We start from the raw sequence: 23,675 nt of genomic DNA on the forward strand, positions 1-23,675 counted from the left end.
CTGAGGAAAATGAAATGCCAGGTGAAATACAGCGAGATAAGGTAAACTCCCCAATACAGGTCACCTGTCTAACCCAGGAAGAAGTACAGGTCACCTGTCTAACCCAGGAAGAAGTACAGTGCCACCTACAAAAAATCTAAATAGACAAATCACCAGGTCCAGATGGCATTCACCCACGTGTTCTAAAGGAATTAAGTAATGTGATAGACAGACCCATATTTTTAATATTCAGGGACTCTATAGTAACAGGGGCTGTCCCCAGGACTGGCGCATGGCAAATGTGGTGCCAATATTTAAGAAGGGATCAAAAGGTGACCCCGGGAATTATAGACCTGTGAGTTTAACCTCGGTTGTATGTAAATTGTTTGAGGGTTTTCTAAGAGATGCTATTTTGGAATATATTGATAAAAATAAATGTATGACCCCATATCACATGGCTTTATGAGGGATCGGTCCTGTCAAACTAATCTGATCATCTTTTATGAGGAGGTGAGCTCCAGACTGGACCAGGGGGAATCGCTGGATGTCGTATATCTGGATTTTTCCAAAGCATTTGATACCGTGCCACATAAAAGATTGGTTCATTAAATGAGAAGGATTGTTCTGGGGGAGAATGTGTAAGTGGGTAAGTAACTGGCTCAGTGATAGGAAACAGAGGGTGGTTATTAACCCCTTAAGGACCAAGGGCGTACAGGTACGCCTTTGCTCCCTGGTACTTAAGGACCAAGGGCGTACCTGTACGCCCGTGGGAATTTCGGTCCCCGCCGCGCGCCGGGCGGGGATCGCGCCGGGGTGACTGCTGATATCTATCAGCAGGCACCCCGCGCAAATGCCCAGGGGGGTCATTAGACCCCCACATGTCGGCGATCGGCGCAAATCGCAAGTGAATTCACACTTGCGATTTGCGCCGATTCCGGGTCATACGGGTCTATGGTGACCCGGTGACCCGGAATAGAAGGGGGATCGCGGGTGTCCTAGACACCCACGATCCCCCTGTAGCGATAGGAGTGAGGTGGCAGGGTTGCCACCCCTCCTATCTCTGCTATTGGTGGTCTAGACGCGACCACCAATAGCAGATCGGGGGCGGAGGGGTTTACTTTCGGTTTCCCCGTCCTGCCCTCCCACAATAGGCGGGGCAGGACGGGGGAAACCGACAGGGACCGGCGCCGAAGATCCACTTACCCATCGGCGACGGCAGCGGCGACGATCAGCGGCGGCAGCGGGCGACGATCGGCGGAAGAAGAGGACCGCGACGCAGCTCCCTGGATCCAACGGAAGCCGGTGAGTTACTTAGCAACATCTGGAGGGCTACAGTCTGAGACCACTATAGTGGTCTCTAAACTGTAACCCTCCAGATGTGGCAAAACTACAACTCCCAGCATGCCCAGAGAGCTGTTTAGGCTTGCTGGGAGTTGCAGTTTTGCAACAGCTGGAGGTCTACAGTCTGAGACCACTGCAAAGTGATCTCTATACTGTGCACCTCCAGATCTTGCAAAACTACAACTCCCAGCATGCCCAGACAGCAGTTTGCTGTCTGGGCATGCTGGGAGTTGTAGTTTTGCAACATCTGGAGGTCCACAGTTTGGAGACCACTATGCAGTGGTCTCTAAACTATAGCTCTACAGATGTTGCAAAACTGCAACTCCCAGCAAGCCTAAACAGCAAACAGCTGTCTCTGCATGCTGGGAGTTGTAGTTGCGATCCCTCCAGCTGTTGCCTAACTACATCTCCCAGCATGCCTTTCGGCGATCAGTACATGCTGGGAGTTGAAGTTTTGCAACAGCTGGAGGCACACTGGTTGGAAAATACTGAGTTAGGTAACAGAACCTAACTGAAGGTTTTCCAACCAGTGTACCTCCAGCTGTTGCAAAAGTACAACTCCCAGCATGCACGGTCAGTCAGTACATGCTGGGAGTTGTAGTTTTGAAACAGCTGGAGGTTTGCCCCCCCCCCCCCCATGTGAACGTACAGGGTACATTCACACTGGCGGGTTTACAGTAAGTTTTCTGCTTCAAGTTTGGGCTGTGGCAAATTTTTCACCGCAGCGCAAACTCCTAGCCGTAAATTCACTGTAAACGCCCGCCAGTGTGAATGTACCCTAAAAACACTACACTTACACATAATAAAGGGTAAAACACTACACATACACCCCCTTACACTGTCCCCCTAATAAAAACTAAAAAACATATTGTACGGCAGTGTTTCCAAAACAGAGCCTCCAGCTGTTGCAAAACAACAACTCCCAGCATTTCCGGACAGCCACTGACTGTCCAGGCATGCTGGGAGTTTAGCAACAGCTGGAGGCACCCTGTTTGGGAATCACTGGCGTAGAATACCCCTATGTCCACCCCTGTGCAATCCCTAATTTAGTCCTCAAATGCGCATGGCGCTCTCTCACTTTGGAGCCCTGTCGTATTTCAAGGAAACAGTTTAGTGCCACATATGGGGTATCTCCGTACTCGGGAGAAATTGCGTTACTAATTTTGGGGGCTTTTTTTCCTTTTACCCCTTATGAAAAAGAAAAGTTGGGGTCTACACCAGCCTGTTAGTGTAAAAAAAATTTTTTTTTTACACTAACATGCTGGTGTTGTCCTTTACTTTTTATTTTCACGGGAGGTAAAAGGAAAAAAAGACCACCAAAATTTGTAACGCAATTTCTCCTGAGTACGGAGATACCCCATATGTGGGCGTAAAATGCTCTGCGGACGCACAACAAGGCTCAGGAGTGAGAGTGCACCATGTACATTTGAGGCCTAAATTGGTGATTTGCACAGGGGTGGCTGATTTTACAGTGGTTCTGACATAAACACAAAACAATAAATACAGACATGTGACCCCATTTTGGAAACAACACCCCTCACGGAACGTAACAAGGGGTATAGTGAGCCTGAACACCCCACAAATTTTCATTAAAGTTGGATGGGAAAGTGAAAAAAAAATTTTTTTCATTAAAATGCTGGTGTCACCCTAAATTTTTCATTTTCACAAGGGAAAATAAAAAAAAGCCCCCCAAAATTTGTAACCCAATTTCTTCTGAGTAAGAGCATACCCCATATGTGGATGTAAAGTGCTCTGCGGGTGCACTACAATGCTCAGAAGAGAAGGAGCGCCATTGGGATTTTGAAGAGAAAATTTGTCCGGAATTGAAGGCCACTTGTGTTTACAAAGCCCCCATGGTACCAGAACAATGGACCCCCCCATATGTGACCCCATTTTGGAAACTACACCACTCATGTAATGTAATAAGGGTACAGTGAGCATTTACGCCCCACAGGTGTCTGACAGATTTTTGGAACAGTGATCCGTGAAAATGAAAAATGTAATTTTCCATTTGCACAGCCCACTGTCCCAAAGATCTGTCAAACGCCAGTGGGGTGTAAATGCTCACTGCACCACTTATTAAATTCTGTGAGGGGTGTAGTTTCCAAAATGGGGTCACATGTGGGGGGGGTCCACTGTTCTGGCACCATGGGGGGCTTTGTAAATGCACATGGCCCCTGACTACCATTCCAAACGAATTCTCTTTCCAAAAGCTCAATGGTGCTCCTCCTCTTCTGAGCATTGTAGTTCGCACGTAGTGCACTTCAGGTCCACTTATGGGGTACCTCCATACTCAGAAGAGATGGGGTTACAAATTTTGGGGGGTATTTTCTGCTATTAACCCTTGCAAAAATTTGAAATTTGGGGGGAAACACATATTTTAGTGAAAAAAATATATATATTTTTTTACATATGCAAAAGTCGTGAAACCCGTGTGGGGTATTAAGGCTCACTTTATTCCTTGTTACGTTCCTCAAGGGGTCTAGTTTCCAAAATGGTATGCCATGTGTTTTTTTTTTGCTGTTCTGGCACCATAGGGGCTTCCTAAATGCGACATGCCCCCTGAGCAAAATTTGCTCTCAAAAAGTCAAATATCACTCCTTCTCTTCGGAGCATTGTAGTTCGCCCGTAATGCACTTCATGACAACTTATGGGGTACCTCCATACTCAGAAGAGATGGGGTTACAAATTTTGGGGGGTATTTTCTGCTATTAACCCTTGCAAAAATGTGAAATTTGGGGGGAAACACACATTTTAGTGGAAAAAAAAAATATTTTTTTTTACATATGCAAAAGTCGTGAAACACCTGTGGGGTATTAAGGCTCACTTTATTCCTTGTTATGTTCCCCAAGGGGTCTAGTTTCCAAAATGGTATGCCATGTGGGTTATTTTTGCTGTTCTGGCACCATAGGGGCTTCCTAAATGCAACATGCCCCCCAAAAACCATTTCTGAAAAACGTACTCTCCAAAATCCCCTTGTCGCTCCTTCGCTTCTGACCCTCTACTGCGCCCGCCGAACAATTTACATAGACATATGAGGTATGTGCTTACTCGAGAGAAATTGGGCTACAAATATAAGTATACATTTTCTCCTTTTACCCCTTGTAAAAATTCAAAAATTGGGTTTACAAGAACATGTGAGTGTAAAAAATAAAGATTGTGAATTTTCTCCTTCACTTTGCTGCTATTCCTGTGAAACACCTAAAGGGTTAAAACACTTACTGATTGTCATTTTGAATACTTTGGGGGGTGTAGTTTTTATAATGGGGTCATTTGTGGGGTATTTCTAATGGGAAGACCCTTCAAATTCACTTCAAACCTGAACTGGTCTCTGAAAAAAAGCGAGGTTCAAAATTTTGTGAAAAATTGGAAAATTGCTGCTGAACTTTGAAGCCCTCTGGTGTCTTCCAAAAGTAAAAACACGTCAATTTTATGATGCAAACATAAAGTAGACATATTGGAAATGTGAATAAAATAAAAAAATATTTTGAATATCCATTTTCCTTACAAGCAGAGAGCTTCAAAGTTAGAAAAATGCTAAATTTTCAAATTTTTCATCAAATTTGGGGATTTTTCACCAAGAAAGGATGCAAGTTACCACAAAATTTTACCACTATGTTAAAGTAGAATATGTCACGAAAAAACAATCTCGGAATCAGATTGATAACTAAAAGCATTCCAGAGTTATTAATGTTTAAAGTGACAGTGGTCAGATGTGCAAAAAACGCTCTGGTCCTAAGGTGTAAAATGGCCTGGTCCTTAAGGGGTTAATGGTACTTATTCTGATTGGGTGACTGTTACTAGTGGGGACCACAGGGGTCAGTCTTGGGTCCTGTTCTATTTAATATATTTATTAATGACTTCATAGAGGGTACAGATGACACTAAACTCTGTAAAGCGGTAAACACTATAGAGGACAGGGCACTGTTACAAATGGATCTGGATAGGTTGGAGGCTTGGGCTGCGAAGTGGCAGATGAGGTTCAACACTGATAAATGTAAGGTAATGCACATGGGAAGAAAAATCAGAGCTGGGGTTATGTATTAAATGGGTGAACACTTGGGACGACTGACGTGAAAAGGGACTTGGGAGTCTTAGTTAACAGTAAATTTAGCTTTAGTGATCAGTGTCGGGTAGATGTTGCCAAGGCTAATAAAATCATGGGGGGTATCAATAAAGGCATGGATGCCCACGACAAGGAAATAATTCTACCGCTGTACAAATCACTAGTCAAACCACACATGGAATACTGTGTACAGTACTGGTCAGACCACACATAGACTACTGTGTACAGTACTGGTCAGACCACACATGGAATACTGTGTACAGTACTGGTCAGACCACACATAGAATACTGTGTACAGTACTGGTCAGACCACACATAGAATACTGTGTACAGTACTGGTCAGACCACACATGGAATACTGTGTACAGTACTGGTCAGACCACACATAGAATACTGTGTACAGTACTGGTCAGACCACACATAGAATACCGTGTACAGTACTGGTCAGACCACACATAGAATACTGTGTACAGTACTGGTCAGACCACACATAGAATACTGTGTACAGTACTAGTCAGACCACACATAGAATACTGTGTACAGTACTGTTTTGTCTCACCTAGCGCCGCCCTCTGTTCGCGTCTAGAGGGCTGGGCGCTAAGACGCGGCTTCCGGTTGGCAGCGGATATTACGTCAGACGCCGGCATGGTCTCAGTGTGCGCTCAGCAGCCGTGATTACTAGACGGCTCCCCGCCACTGCGGGTAGGAGCGCAGCACTGAGACCTTATTTGCCGGAAGCAAGTACATCCTAACAGTGAGTACATCTGCTGGTGCGTTTTGCACCCTTTTCCTTTCAGGTACACATAAGCAGTACATTTATGGAAGTTATATTCTATTTCCCTCTAGGTACCTTTGGACTCTTCAGGGCTATGTGAGTGATTTTATAAGTGGAATCTATTAGCACTTTTGAGGAATGTTTATTGAAACCATCCATTCTGTGTACGTTCTCTTTACAGATCCACTGATGACAACTAACCCTGTTGCTTAGGAGTCCGTGTCCTGAAAGTTTGCATGGGGCACACTATGTATCGGGTGTACCCCTTCCATGAGTAATCGTGGTTCTCAGTTTCTAAACTTTTTTCTAATTGTATTACTTCTAGTGCATGGTAGGCTTAGAACAAATAGCCTCATACCAGTATCTTCTTTAGTCCCCTGATGACACCACACAAATGTGGTAGAAACGCGTTGGGTCTACACTACGAGCATTAGAATGGGATCATTCTTGATAAATCCACATTGACATGTGGTAATCCTTTGATTTATTATTTGGTATTGGATATAGTTTTGAGCACTCCTTTCTGATTACTCTGGTGGCTTTTAACTATAAACATTAAAAGCTAGATTTTATGGAGTTCCCCTCCGATCAGCACAAGAAATATTACTACTTTTTGTTGATTTTTTTTTTTTACTTTAATTATCCGGGAACATATTGGTCATATGCAGACCGTACTATTATCATAGGCATATTTTTTCCTACTAAGCTGTTATGGCAAGTCTGGTCACAGAGGTACCCAATTTGGCTGAGTGGCTCACAGAGGCCAAAGAAGTATTCTCTGAGCGAACATTTACACAACCTAAGTACACTCCATCATTGAAAATAGCCCTGAGAGATCTGGTTGTATGCTATAAACAGTATGCCCTCTCTTTCTGGGAGATTCAAGCATTTGAGAACTATCTGAGACATAAAATTGTCCCTAGAGGCCTCCGTATTCCAGTATTACCAGCAGCTAGGCTGAGGACCCCATTGGTCCTAAAGAAGTGGGAATCGGAGGCTACGTCCACCTCTCTGAGATTTATTGAAATTCTCCTGGAGGAAGAGAAGGCCAACTTAACTTTAGCTGAATCTAAATTGAAAGAACAGAGAGAGATCGTCCTGAAATTTAAGGACGACCCTGATTTCAGCACAAAAGAGACACATACTAAGACTGTCTTAGAGAGATTCCAATATCAACTTAAAGAGCGTAAACACACCCAGTTCATTAGGGATTTGCAGGAATTCCGTGAAAATAAGGCTTACACTGTACTATCTAGGAGTTCTAATTATCGGGACACAGATACAGAAATATCATCATCAGACACTGAACCCGGGGAGGGTGATAAAACAGGGTCTCGAGGCAAACGTGGACGAGGCAACTACTACCCAAGACGAGGTAGAGGTTCAGGTAGAGGTAGAGGAGAGAATAATAATAGAAAGCCCTATCCAGGTACAGAATGGTCTGGCGAAAATCCCTCTGGGCCCTCTCCCTCGGGCTCATCCTTTATTCCACCTTTTTTAGGGGGGGATTCTCGGGAAACCTCCAGGGACCCCTACCCTCAGCGAGTCAGGGAACCCCGAAAATAAACTACAATGATGAGGGTTCATTACAAGTGATTAACCTATCTAAATTCACTCTTACTCCTGCACAGATGGGGGTCCTTGGCCGTGGTCTGTCATTTGTCCCAACTGTGGGATTTGACCGTTTTACGTGGACCAAGGACCTCCATCTGTTCATACGCAAATTGAAATGGCATAAATTCCATAAAATTCGAGAGAGAAAGGAATGCCAAGAACTAGGAATCGGTATTCAAGAACTCCCAGTGGTACGTGACCTAGCATCTCTGCTTGACGATAACCCCAACATTCGAGGTGAGGGACCATTTACTACTTGCAAACTATCTAACAAGGCCTTCCCCCCGATTGGAGAGACGTCTTGTATAGATGTATTTCTAGAACTTGTCTGTAAAGATATGGAGATGATGGAGGTACCCACCCTATCTGCATCTAGGATGAATTTTTCTCGTGTAGAAAAACAAGCCATCCAGCAATTACAAAAAAATGAACATCTGATAATAAAAACTGCAGACAAGGGTGGCAACATCGTAGTACTGGATCGTTTCCAGTACATTAATATGTGTAATAGATTATTGAACGATAGATCTACTTATGAGATAATGACTTTGGATCCTACGAATATTTATAAACAGGAATTAAAGACTATTGTGACACAAGCTAGATCCAGGAGACTGATTAGTGACCAGGAATTAGATTTTTTACTAACAAAAAATCCCACCATTCCGACCTTCTATGCCCTGCCAAAAGTCCACAAGGGTGTTACGCCCCTTAAAGGACGACCTATAGTGGCAGGGATAGGAGGTCTCACACAGAATGCTGGGATTTACATTGACCGGATACTAAGAGATTTTGTAGAAGCTCTTCCTTCCTACACTCGAGATACAACCGACCTCCTCAAAAAACTAGAGGGGATATTTGTAGATAGGAACACCATCTTAACCAGTATCGATGTGGAAGCGTTGTACTCTTCAATACCCCATGAAATAGGAATGAAGGCTGTAGCCTACTTCTTAGCATTTCGAGGTAACCAGTATAAGACACATAATGATTTCATTCTCGAACTGCTGCAGTTCACACTTACCCACAATTATTTTTTATTTAATGGGAAATTCTTCCACCAGCTCAGAGGGACCGCTATAGGGAGCCCTTGTGCCCCCAGCTATGCGAATCTCACTCTGGGCTGGTGGGAGGCTACCCAAGTTTTTTATGATTTCAGAGAACAGTTTACTGAGCGTGCCCTATTGTGGGCACGCTATATTGACGATATTTTTATTCTCTGGCAGGGGAACACGCAGCAGTTTGAGCAATTTTTGGAGTCACTAAATGTGAACAATATTGGTTTAACTTTTACTTATGAATATCATGAACAGTCCCTCTCTTTCCTGGATATAGCCATACATAAGAATTTTGACGGTAGCATTCGTACCACAGTACATCGTAAAGCCACTGCTACCAATTCTCTCCTGAGGTGGGAGAGCTGTCACCCGGTCCCCCTTAAAAGGGGGATACCGCGGGGACAGTACCTCCGCCTCAGGAGGAATTGTTCTGACAAACATGATTTCATTCGAGAAGCGCATGACCTGAGGAAGAGATTTACCAATAGAGGTTATCCTCAATACACCTTACGATCAGCATATCAACATGCCTTGAGGACCCCCAGAGACACACTTCTAGTACCTAAGAAAAGCCCGGATACTATTCCATCTATGCGTGTCATCGCCACCTTTGACCAAGGTGCCACCCATATGCGGGATGTCCTGAAAAAATATTGGGGCATCCTACAAATGGATGTTGACATCAAGGACGTTATTCCTGATTACCCCCAGGTCACATATAGAAGAGGTCGTAACCTGGGGGATATGATCACTAATAGCCATCTTTCCCCAGTGACATCGGATCGGATGACTTGGCTGGATAGAACCCATAAACCAATGGGTAACTACCCTTGTGGTCATTGCAAAGCATGCCCTCATATTCTCAGGAATAAATCCTTTCGAAGTGCAAGCACAGGTAGAGAGTTCAGGATCCGTAATTTTATTAACTGTACCACACGAGGCATCATCTACATGGCCATTTGTCCCTGCCTTAAAAAGTACATAGGAAAAACCTTTAGAGAATTTAAGAAACGGATCCTTGAACACCTTGGAGATGTGAGGCATGACCGAGATACTCCCTTAGCTAGACATATGAACTGTTTTCACAGGAATGACTCCAACAATTTAAAGTTCTTTGGGATTGAAAAAGTGGAACCTTCACCCAGAGGGGGAAATTTCGATCAACGGTTATTACAGAAAGAGTGTCGCTGGATCTATGAACTAGGTACTAGTGGCCCGGAGGGGCTAAATGAACAACTAAATTATGCGTGCTTTCTGTGACCTGCTCTCACCTCTATGGTGATTCCTAGGCAGTTAGTGGAGACCCTAGTGGGCCTATCAGTCAGTATCACCATATAGTTAGGGCTCTATGAGGCCAAGTAGGAGGTACGTGAGCGGGGCCGCCCTTATTAGGGCGTCCACCCTGCCTAGGGATTAGGGCATTCTAGCTAGATCAGGGATAGATTAGGCACCCTAGGCCCCTGTCTATCCCCTGTCACTCTCCCCTAGTTTTTGCCCTGGTGTATGTTGCAGGTCACAAAAGGCCCCCGCATGTTATCCCCCCATGGGATTTTCCAAGCCGCTCCAGCTTTTGAGCCTCTAACCATCTGGTTTTTGAATTTCCTAATTTACCTATTTAGGATATTTAATTAGGGTCCACATAGTTGGATTATTCTCCATATGCACTATTTACCCTGACCTCTTATTCCTCATTTATTGGTTGGGTTGATCCTTGCAGGTCATGCTCTTATTCCTCATTTATTGGTTGGGTTGATCCTTGCAGGTCATGCGCTTTCTCTAGTCATTATCATTTTCTAATCATTCACTATATAAATAACTACCATTCCATCTGGTATTACTATGACCGATTATTTTTCTAGAGATATGGACCAAGAGTCTTTATCCCCTATTGTATTTATTCACACTAGCGATTATCATTTTATACGCATGATATGTTATATGTGTGTGGGGGTTAGTATTCATCTATATTTATATATACATATACTCTAGAATAGCATAGAGACAATTGGGTGCTCCAGATCATAGTCCATTTCTTCCACCTAAATGGGGGTTTCTTTGTGAGGAGAGTCATAATTCATGGGTTTTTACTGCTTAGTTAGCTCGCGGGACCTTGCATCCTTTTAAAGGTCATGGATGCGCTGCAGTTCTCCCCTTCCTCTCCTAGCTAGGCACACAAACCCCCTAATTTTGTCTGTGACATAATTCTTATACGCTTTGGTCTCTAATGTTTTGTCCTCTGGTAGGAACTAACTTACCTCGCTCCGAGTATATATATATATATAGTGACACATTGGGGTTCCCTCTGTCTATCAGGCATATTGTCAGATTATTATTATATCGCTGCGGTTACTAAGGACGCTGTTTTGTCTCACCTAGCGCCGCCCTCTGTTCGCGTCTAGAGGGCTGGGCGCTAAGACGCGGCTTCCGGTTGGCAGCGGATATTACGTCAGACGCCGGCATGGTCTCAGTGTGCGCTCAGCAGCCGTGATTACTAGACGGCTCCCCGCCACTGCGGGTAGGAGCGCAGCACTGAGACCTTATTTGCCGGAAGCAAGTACATCCTAACAGTGAGTACATCTGCTGGTGCGTTTTGCACCCTTTTCCTTTCAGGTACACATAAGCAGTACATTTATGGAAGTTATATTCTATTTCCCTCTAGGTACCTTTGGACTCTTCAGGGCTATGTGAGTGATTTTATAAGTGGAATCTATTAGCACTTTTGAGGAATGTTTATTGAAACCATCCATTCTGTGTACGTTCTCTTTACAGATCCACTGATGACAACTAACCCTGTTGCTTAGGAGTCCGTGTCCTGAAAGTTTGCATGGGGCACACTATGTATCGGGTGTACCCCTTCCATGAGTAATCGTGGTTCTCAGTTTCTAAACTTTTTTCTAATTGTATTACTTCTAGTGCATGGTAGGCTTAGAACAAATAGCCTCATACCAGTATCTTCTTTAGTCCCCTGATGACACCACACAAATGTGGTAGAAACGCGTTGGGTCTACACTACGAGCATTAGAATGGGATCATTCTTGATAAATCCACATTGACATGTGGTAATCCTTTGATTTATTATTTGGTATTGGATATAGTTTTGAGCACTCCTTTCTGATTACTCTGGTGGCTTTTAACTATAAACATTAAAAGCTAGATTTTATGGAGTTCCCCTCCGATCAGCACAAGAAATATTACTACTTTTTGTTGATTTTTTTTTTTTACTGTGTACAGTACTGGTCAGACCACACATAGAATACTGTGTACAGTACTGGTCAGACCACACATAGAATACTGTATACAGTACTGGTCAGACCACACATAGAATACTGTGTACAGTACTGGTCAGACCACACATAGAATACTGTGTACAGTACTGGTCAGACCACACATAGAATACTGTGTACAGTACTAGTCAGACCACACATAGAATACTGTGTACAGTACTGGTCAGACCACACATAGAATACTGTGTACAGTACTGGTCAGACCACACATAGAATACTGTGTACAGGACTGGTCAGACCACACATGGAATACTGTGTACAGTACTGGTCAGACCACACATGGAATACTGTGTACAGTACTGATCAGACCACACATAGAATACTGTGTACAGTACTGGTCAGACCACACATAGAATACTGTGTACAGTACTGGTCAGACCACACATAGAATACTGTGTACAGTACTGGTCAGACCACACATAGAATACTGTGTACAGTACTGGTCAGACCACACATAGAATACTGTGTACAGTACTGGTCAGACCACACATAGAATACTGTGTACAGTACTGGGCACCAGTGTTCAAGAAAGATATAGTGGAGCTGGAGAGGGTTCAAAGACGGGCAACAAGGGAAATATGGGGAATGGGAGGACTACAGTACCCAGAAAGATTATCAGAATTAGGATTATTTAGTTTAGAAAAAAGAAGACTTAGGGGCGACCTAATAACTATGTATAAATATATCAGGGGACCGTACAGAGATCTCTCCATTACCTATTTATACCCAGGACTGTATCTATAACAAGGAGGTGACCTAATAATATATATAATATATCAGGACAGTACAGAGATCTCTCCATTACCTATTTATACCCAGGACTGTATCTATAACAAGGAGGTGACCTAATAATATATCATGACAGTACAGAGATCTCTCCATTACCTATTTATACCCAGGACTGTATCTATAATAAGGAGGTGACCTAATGTATATGTATATATATATATATATATATATATATATATATATATATATATATATATATAAAATATATCAGGACAGTACAGAGATCTCTCCATGATCTATTTATACCCAGGACTGTATATATAACAAGGAGGTGACCTAATAATATATAATATATATCAGGACAGTACAGAGATCTCTCCATGATCTATTTATACCCAGGACTTTATATATAACAAGGAGGTGACCTAATAATATATATATATATATATCAGGACAGTACAGAGATCTCTCCATGATCTATTTATACCCAGGACTGTATCTATAACAAGGAGGTGACCTAATAATATATATAATATATCAGGACAGTACAGAGATCTCTCCATGACCTATTTATACCCAGGACTGTATATATAACAAGGGGGCATCCTCTACGTCTAGAGGAAAGAAGGTTTCTTCACCAGCACAGACGGGGGTTCTTTACTGTAAGAGCAGTGAGACTGTGGAATTCTCTCCTGAGGAGGTGTCATGGTGAACTCTGTAAAAGAATATAAAAGGGGTCTGAATGTATTTTTGGAGAATAATAACATTACTGGTTATGTATAATAGATCTATAGGGACAGAACGTTGATCCAGGGATTTATTCTGATATTTGGAGTCGGGAAGGAATTTTTACCTCTAGTTTGAGGGTTTTTTGCCTCCTCTGGATCAACTCAGTAGGGACTCATTAGGGTTATAGGTTGAACTTGACTGACTCTTTTTTGATGGTCTTTTTTCAACCTTCTGAACTATGTTACTACATACTGCGATGCTCTCTAGGTTTGGATTTGGCCCATCTGATTACTCTTTACTGTTTCTCTGTTTATCCTGTATTTTGTATCTAGTTATAAGCCCTTAACCCATTGTTTGTTGATTGTATTGAACTTTACTACGCCTACTCTGCAGTAGAGTAGGGTTCGTCCGGCATCGTGTTTGGGGCCATCCTATTAATGAAGTGAAGCCCCAAAAGGCAGGGACAGTGGTCTGGGTGAGCTCAGTGCTGCACTTTTCCCTGTCCTACAGGACACAAGGCGTTTTTAATAATTTTACTACATCAATATTAATCATCCAGTGATACGGCAAACAACACAACAGTCTATTGCTATTAGTACCATCAGGGCACATCCCTCTATTCTGGGGCACGTACATAAAGACTATTCGCTCTCTATTGAGTATATTGGCCATTATATGGATCTTCTCTTAGGGCAAACCCACCATTCGGTATTGCTCTATAAATGGGCACTAAAGACTTTTACCATCTTAATATGTTGAGGCAATCCTCCACTATGACCATTTTACGCGTGTATATTGACCTGCTGCCTCTTACATATCCCTGGGATCCCTCTATTTCCAGAATGCTATATGTGCTTCCGCCCACCATCACTCATCCTCGGCACATGCGTGAAGTCAGGTCTGAGAATCACATGTCCCCCCCCCCCTCCAGCCAGCGTCACTGCTTCATCGCACATGCTCAGGTTAGAAACAAATCGTCATGCACACTGAGCTTCCTGACCGCAATACACCACGCATGCGCACTTACTAGAGCAACTTAACTACCTACATCCCTTGTATCTCATATGGGGCGGCTTAGAAGGTATATGCTATGGCTTAAAGGGGTATCCCGCCCCTTGCCATCTTATCCCCGATCCAAAGCATAGGGGATAAGTTGTCTGATTGCTGGGGTCCTGCAACTGTGGACCCCACAATCTCCCTGCTGCACCCGGCATTCGTTTAGAGTGTTGGGTGGAGTGACGTCATGGCTGTGCCCCGCTCGTGACATCCCACCCACGACCCCTTAATGCAAGTCTATGGGAGGGGGCGTGACGCCCCCTCCCATAGACTTGCATTGAGGGGGCATGGCCGTCACGAGCCTCTGCCCCGCATCCCCAGTCATCCGGCATGGAGCAAAGTTCTCTCCGTGCACCAGATGTCTGGGGTGCCACAGCCGAAATCACGGGGGTCCCAAGCGGCGGGACCCCTGCGATCAGACATCATATCCCCTATGCTTTGGATTGGTGATAAGATGTCTAGGGGTGGAGTACCCCTTTAATGTGCATGTAAAATAAGATTGAAGTGCCGGTGCCGAGATCTACTAACTCTATGGACAAATAACAAACCGTGAATAAATGATTAACCAAGATGAAATGAATAAATATGTATATTATATAAAGTGCTGGCGATAACAATAATACCAATTTATATCAGTACGTGTAAATTAATTCATCTATGTGCAAATATATATACAGTATACAATATATATATATATATATATATATATATATATATATATATATATATGCACTTTAATGCCATAATAAATCAATTAAATGTATAAAAATATATAAAGTGTATAAGTGTATCTTAAATAATTAAATGAATTAAAGGTCATAGCATAAAAATGGTGGAAGAAGAGAGAAGGAAGCAGTGATGATTTTGTGCTGACAAGTTGGATGCACAGATCTATTGGGCATTTCCCCCCATTAGGAGAAGGATACTTACCTCTTGTAGAACGAGTTACCTGCATTGCCCATGGGCCTTCATTATTAGTAAATTCCTTTCACTTGATTACGGCCATTAAAGCCCAAGAATGTCTGAGCCATTATGGTCTATCACACACTTTTCACACATTATGGAGTTAGTGGACATGAGGGGCAACAGATCAGGTTCTATGGCACATGTGATGGGTTGGCTTGTACTTGGAAACCCACAGGAAAAAACTTTCAGTTATCCTTAACCCTTTAATGACGCAGCCTGTTTTGACCTTAATGACTGGGAAAAACTTTTGTGTTTTTTTCCCCCACACTTTTGCCTTTAAATGGCCACAAGTCCTAAAATGTCCTACTTACATGGCCATATGAGGCTTCTTTAATGGAGACTTACCAAGCAAAACTACTTATCTCCTATCCACAGGATAGGGGATATGTTTTAGATCGCAGGGGTCCGACTGTTGGGATCTCTTGCGATCTCCTGCATGGGCCCTCTACTCTCCCTGGAAATGGAGCATCACGACCCCCACATGCCCCCACCATATATCTCTATGGGAGGGCCGGAGATATATTGAGGGGGCGTGTCAGCTACTGCTTTGTGCAGGGGATGGCACTCCCCATTAGCAGGGGCTCCGTGCCGGAGTTCGTGGGGGGGTCCCAGCAATCGGACCCCCCCCACAATCTTAGTTGTCCAGGGAACTAAACTTGCGGACACATATCCCCTATCCCCTAGTCTGACCACTGACACCCCCCCCCCCATAGCAGAACATAAACATTAGTCAGTTCTCCATATTAGTAGAAGGCGAGGGTCACCTACCTGGCATGTATCTTTCTTTCCCTCCTTGTATCCGGCACACATCATGTCGCTTTGGATCAGCTTGTATTTGGGGTTATAGCCCAAGCTGGTCTGGTACATGGATTCACAGTTCTTGTTGTCTATCAGAGCGAGCTGGACCTCCTGGAGAGTCTTAGGGTTGGGTAGTGGTACTGGAAGAAAAGGTGGCCCTTAAAGTGGTACTTTGCCCCTAGACATCTTATCCCCTATCCAAAGGGGATAAGATGTCTGAACCAAAGGAGTCCAGCTGCTGGGACCCCCCACGATCTCCAGGCCTGCACTGCAGCGTTCTGAACACGGAAGCTTGGCACTTCCTTGTTTGTGACGTCACATTAATCCCCTTCCTTTCATGCTTATCGGAGGGGGCGTGACGTCTAGTACATAAACGTCATGCTTCCTATTATAGACATTAAAGGAGGGGGCGTGATGGCTGTGGTCTCTCGCCATGCGGCACTGAGTTCACTTGGGCACCGGATGACTGGGGTGCCACGCCGGAGATCGCGGTGGTCTTAGCGGTCGGGCCCCCGGGATCAGACATCTTATCACCTATACGTTGGATAGGGGGATAAAAAGTGTAGAGGTGGAGTACCCCTTTATTGCATTTAGATGACCTGTTTATTGATCCTTCATTTGTAGATGACCACAACTCTACGTGTCCGTCACCATTCATCTATATATCCTGATGACTATGTTATATTCTAGGAATGTTCTTACCTCCATCTTGAATGTTGCCCCAGCCTGTTGCCCAGCACAGGGTCCCCTCTGAGAGATTCACTGATGCAGATGGTAGACAGATGGTGCGTATGGAGGAGGTAAGATTGACCGGTTTGTCCATCTCGATCAGGGCAATGTCTCCACCGGATTCAAGTAAAAAGTTGGGGTTTACAATGATTTGCTTTAATCCTCTGCCCACAATTCCAGGATTCTGTAGATTCGATAGCTGGTAAACACCAAGGTATACGGTGTAATCCGAAATATTCTCTGACCTGAGAGAGAAGTGAAATAAAACATGTCACTCAATGTCCAGATATTTCCTCACATCTTTGTCTTACAACTACACGGTGGATGTTTGGTGAATGTCATGGTGGTTGGTGAGAGATGGAAGGTGCAGAGGACAGAACCTATTCCCACTGGTCCCAGTCCTCACCATCAATGACTAAATGCTTATAATCGGCAATATGGTAAAGCCTATGATCTGCCATGTATTATATTTTTTGTGGCTTTACTTGGACACGTTGTATAGTTTATTATGTCAATAATCATCAGTATTAGAGGCAGAAGACGTACTGTTGGAAGCAATGAGCGGCTGTCAGCACCCAGGAGTTGGTGATAAGTGAGCCCCCGCACTGACCAAAGCCTTCGATCTGCAGGGTGACCTGCCACGGCCATTCTTCAATTGCAGCGTCCGCTCCTCCTACGATTCTTTCTGATATCATTGGCCTCCCACAACCTACATCAGGAGAACTTGTCACATATTTTACATTTCTTCTCACAGTCAAGCAGAGGTAAAAAAACATTGTAAGGACTCCAGGGACCGTCCTGCCACCACACATGGAATAGCCTTCCTACAGTAGTAGTAGCAGCATATACAGTGAAGGAGTGTAAGCAAGAAAGGCATAACGCTATCCTCCATGTAACATAAGGATATTCATAAGGCCATCCTTCATATAGGATAAGGATAGGGATCAGTATAAGGCTATTCTTCATATAAGATAGGGATAGGCATAAGGCTATCCTTTATATAAGATAGATATAGGCATAAGGCTATCCTTTACATAAGATAGACATAGATATAAGGCTATCCTTCATATAAGATAGGGATAGATATAAGGCTATCCTTCATATAAGATAGGGATAGACATAAGGCTATCCTTCATATAAGATAGGGATAGACATAAGGCTATCCTTCATATAAGATATATATAGACATAAGGCTATCCTTTATATAAGATAGGGATAGGCATTAGGCTATCCTTCATATAAGATAGGGATAGACATAAGGCTATCCTTCATATAAGATAGGGATAGACATAAGGCTATCCTTCATATAAGATATAGATAGACATAAGGCTATCCTTTATATAAGATAGGGATAGGCATAAGGCTATCCTTCATATAAGATAGGGATTGACATTAGGCTATCCTTCATATAAGATAGGGATAGACATATGGCTATTCTTCATATAAGATAGGGTTAGACATAAGGCTATCCTTTATATAAGATAAAGATAGACATAAGGCTATCCTTCATATAAGATAGGGATAGGCATAAGGCTATCTTTCATATATGATAGGGATAGGTATAAGGCTATCCTTCATATAACATAGAGATAGGCATAAGGCTATCCTTTATATAAGATAGGCATAGGGATAAGGCTATCCTTCATATAAGATAGAGATAAAGATAAGGCTATCCTTCATATAACATAGAGATAGGCATAAGGCTATCCTTTATATAAGATAGGCATAGGGATAAGGCTATCCTTCATATAAGATAGCGATAAAGATAAGGCTATGCTTCATATAAGATAGAGATCGGTATAAGGCTATTCTTCATATAAGATAGAGATATACATAATGTTATCCTTCCTATAAGATACGGATAGGCATAAGGCTATCCTTCATGTAAGATAGGGCCAGTGACTATTCATAGTATTCAGAATATTGGGCAGACTAGATGGGCCGGATGGTTCTATGCTTTGCTACTGGCTCAGGTAAAACTGCCGGCACATGACCAGGTACCACAACACATTACTAACACGGAGTAGAATTAGAAAGTTACCTGTGAATGCAAGAAGCCCCGGGAATCCTGACGAACCAGAAGCCATGACGAGAGGGAAGACAAAGAAGAAGAGATTGGATCCACCTCCAACATTGTCATATCCATAGAGAAAAGAAGGTTATTATATCCTAAACCCTCTGGATATAACCCCATTGTTTAAGAGAAAGCCAGAACTAAAAGCATTATAGATATTAACCCCGTGGTCATCATCGATGTGTCACCTAATCCTAATCCAGAACACAAAATAATGAAGGATTAAAAAATGGCCCCAAATTGGACAAACTTCTTCTACTAGATCTTGGCCCAGTTGGTTTTCAGGTTCTTACCGGGGTGTGAGAGAAGTGTGAGGAGTACTAGAAGCTTCTTCATGATGCTGCTGTGATGCTTGGAGTCGTCTTCCATCTGATGTATAGTTTTTCTACCACACGAGACTTATGTAGGACTATAAGCTGCCTGACTGGTTCCTGCACTCAGTAACACCAGATAGGTGAGAGGTGAACTCTAAACCCACTGGGCACCTGGACATCATACATCGGGAACTGGAGTCTTAGACACGTATCCCCTATCCGCAGGATAGGGGATAAGTGTCTGATTGCTGGGGGTCCGACGGCTGGGATCCCCCGCAATCTCCTGTGCAGCGACTCGGCATTGCCGCAGCTGAGGTCGATGCCATGCCCCCTCCATACAGCTCTATGCACAAACACTGCATCTCCGCCTCTCCTATAGAGATACATGGAGGGGGGGTGTCGGCCAACACACCCCCTGCATGGGAGAGTCGTAGCCCCGTACAGGAGTTTGTGGGGTTCTCAGTGTTCGGACCCTCCACCATCAGACACTTATCCCTTAAATGGGCACTGTCAGATACAAAAACATTTGATATGTTGTAAAGCATGTTTGACCAATAGGTTTTGTAATTGTTTTCATTAGAAAATGTTCAGTATTTCACACTGAAAAATCCAGTCAAACAGCTGCCCCCCCCCCTCCCCGCCTGCTTGGACACATACTAGTACTACTGTGTCCATGAGTCATCACCTATGTCATGGACACACTTCCTTGATTGACAGCTGTGAGTGCAGTGGCTCCTCCCACTGTCAGCTTGTGTCCCGCTACTGTCAGTGAGGACAAGCTGGGAGTTGTAGTTTTGCTAATACTAGGGGAGATGTGAGCAGACAGCATACTGAGGGAGGGGGCGGAGACCTGCACAGTGAGGCCACGCCCCCTCCCTCTGAGAGGAATCAGACTAGTGAGCTAAATTAAAAGTGTAATAAAAAATAAATAAAGGTGCTAGACACATAAAAATTAGAAGAACATGGTCAGGATTAGGTACTGAGGGATTTATTACAAACAAATGTTTTTTTGTTGTATTTGACTCATTTGAAAAGTTGGTTTGTGCCCCATTTGAGGTGTAGAACTTTTGGCCAAAAGTTTGGAGTAAAGTGGGCAACGTTAAATACATTTTTTCAATTTTTAACCAGCATGCTTCATTGTTAGACTATTGTATGTAAGGTCTCCCAATTGTTCTCTTCCTCCTATATATTAATAATTCCGCTGCGGAAGATTTCGTGGTCATTTCTATTACAAAGTTTCTTGCTACAACACATTACTATTTTCTTACATCTTCGTTATTTTCTTCTTGAGCGTCACACAGCTTGGATTCTGTTATTACTTTTTTATCAGTTCTTTCCTTTAAAGATAAGATTCTACGTGCAGAAACAATGGACGGTATAATGACAGGCCTCAGGGTCTACACACTGACAAGATAACTGGGAAACTAATGGGCCCCTGAGGGTATATACTGGTGCTGAGGGCCTGTAGGGTAAGAAGAATGAGAAGAGGATGAAGGGGGAGGGGGTGAAGAGGCGAGCAAACAGGTAGAAGAGAAGGGTTAAAATAGGTATCATAATGTATATGTGTGTGTATGTATGTGTGTTTATGTATATATATATATAAATATATGTGTGTGTATGTATGTGTGTTTATGTATATATATATATAAATATATGTGTGTGTGGATGTATGTGTGTTTGTGTATATATATATATATATATATATATATATATATATAATTGATAGAAGGCAGCACACCAACTTGAGTGAAATTAAGTGTTCTTTATTCCATGTACCATCTTACATAGAATAAAGAACACTTAATTTCACTCAAGTTTGAGTATATATGTGCTATCCCGGTACCTTGTGGTGAGGTCCCCAAAGTCAGAGTCCCTAGTTACAGGTGGGGTCCTCATCTATAGTTAGCCCCTTGTCACCCCTTAAATAGTTAAAACTATTCAAATTCTAAGTGTATATATGTATATAAAGTGTACTTACCTTGTTGTACTGTTGCAGGACCTGCGGGTCACGTGATGTGTTCCAAACTCTATGGTTTCTGGTTCAAGGACCTTTGGAGGAAGTCAGGTGATCGCCCACCATGCATTGTAACGGTGAGTGACAGCTGACTCGGACCAATCCAAAACGGCCCTGCCCATATAATGGAGCGGCGGCCATTAAGCGCTCTTTCCTCGTGGGCTGCTGAGGACGGATCAGCGCAGCTGTCGTCAGCAGTGACTAGGCCCAAGCCTTGCGGCAACGGCCGTTTACAGAACTGTGAGTTATCTCAATCCAATCCGGACGGATCTCTGCATCAATCCTAATTCTAATAATCCTTTGAATAAGCTAATGGTCCGCGGCATCTGTCAATCACTGTGGTGCTGTATAGAGACTGTTTTGCTAAGACTGTTGCTATTAATTGGATGTACCACAAGTACCTCAGTAAAGTTTATACAAGTTCAAGTTCATCCCTATTGTGGACCTTCATTTATTTAAGCACGCACCTATCGTTTCTGGGAAGGGTGGCGATAGGCCGAAGATTTACCTCAGCGTATTAACCCTCACCCTGGCGTCACGAGTGACAGCGGTTAAATTAACCCCTCATCTACTGAATCACCCCAACTACACTACACCCCCAAGGCCTTACCACACATATATATATATATATATATATATATATGTGTGTGTATGTATGTGTGTGTATGTGTGTATGTATGTTTATATGAGATGAGTGTGTATGTATGTGTATGTTTGTACTGTATGTATGTATGTGTATGTGTGGATGCATGTATGTATGTGTGTATGTACTGTATGTATGTATATGTGTGTATGTATGTATGTATGTAGGTATGTGCGTGTATATATGTGTGTATATGTGCGTATGTATGTATGTGTGTATGTATGTGTGTATGTATGTGTGTATGTACTGTATGTATGTATATGTGTGTATGTATGTATGTATGTAGGTATGTGCGTGTATATATGTGTGTATATGTGCGTATGTATGTATGTGCGTATGTATGTGTGTGTTTGAACTGTATGTATGTGTATGTGTGTATATATGTATGTACGTGTGTGTATGTTTGTGTGTTTGTGTATATATGTGTGTGTATGTATGTGTGTATGTACTGTATGTATGTATATGTGTGTATGTATGTATGTATGTAGGTATGTGCGTGTATATATGTGTGTGCGTTTGAACTGTATGTATGTGTATGTGTGTATATATGTATGTACGTACGTGTGTGTATGTTTGTGTGTTTGTGTATATATGTGTGTGTATGTATGTGTGTATGTAAATGTACACACTGAGTGGTGGAATGTAATCCTACTAAACTTAAAGGGGTACTCCCCTGGGGAAAAAAAAAAAAAAGAAATAAATATATATATATTATTTTTTATTTTTATTCAACTGGTGCAAAGTTAAACAGACTTGTATTGTTAAATAGACTTGCATTGAGGGGGCGGGGCATGACATCATGAGGGGGGCGGGGCTATAACATCACAAGCTCCCAGTGTCGGCACCAGCGTTCAGAACAGTTTGTTCCAAATGCTGAGCAGCAGAGTACCCCTTTAATACCTAAAGGAAATTTCAAATGCAAAAACTGTAATTTCTGTAAATACAATATGGCAACAAGAAATTTAAGAATAGAACCTATTACTCACACAGTGAACAAATTAATCACGCACCGTCCGAAAAATATTGTTTATGTTATATTCTGCCCATGTGGTTTCTATTACGTGGGAAAGACTAGCCGCCATTTATTTGTGCGAATCAGGGTCCCACTGTAGTATGAGTATATGCCGTATATATACCTAATATTCATATTGCCCCCAGAGAGCTGTGATTGGCTGGAACCATCTGGCCAATCACAGCTCTGTGCAGGAAATATGAATACGTATAGTGTAGTATAGTGCAGAGATGCGGGCGCAGGAGAAAGCCCCCCCATCTCTGCAATAGATAGAATGATCACATCAGGTGTCAGGAGTGACACCCGGGGCGCTCCGTCTATTAGTACAGATACTACAACTCCCATCATGGACAGTCTGTTCCCTGCTGGGAGTAGTAGTACTACCTAAAAATTGTAAAAAAAAAAAAAAGAGAGAGAGAGAGAGAGAAAAGTGAAGCACACACACACTTTATTAAACACAATATTAAAATACATTAATAATAAAAAATAAAAAT

The 23,675-nt window shown here is 42.8% G+C and overlaps 1 protein-coding gene across 1 annotated transcript in view; it reads right to left on the reverse strand.

The window, feature by feature from the left end:
* LOC130285370 (serine protease 33-like) overlaps positions 1-19,567 on the reverse strand; it is a 32,224-nt gene extending 12,657 nt beyond the window's left edge. The window contains exons 1-4 of the mRNA XM_056536729.1: positions 19,492-19,567; positions 17,671-17,833; positions 17,098-17,369; positions 16,366-16,535 (exon numbers count right to left, since the gene is read on the reverse strand). Coding sequence (XP_056392704.1) covers positions 16,366-16,535; positions 17,098-17,369; positions 17,671-17,833; positions 19,492-19,567 — 681 coding nt within the window. The remainder of the gene's footprint in view (positions 1-16,365; positions 16,536-17,097; positions 17,370-17,670; positions 17,834-19,491) is intronic.
* Between the last annotated feature and the right edge of the window lie 4,108 nt (positions 19,568-23,675).

The sequence above is a fragment of the Hyla sarda genome, chromosome 8, assembly GCF_029499605.1.
Source record: "Hyla sarda isolate aHylSar1 chromosome 8, aHylSar1.hap1, whole genome shotgun sequence".
Lineage (NCBI taxonomy): Eukaryota > Metazoa > Chordata > Amphibia > Anura > Hylidae > Hyla > Hyla sarda.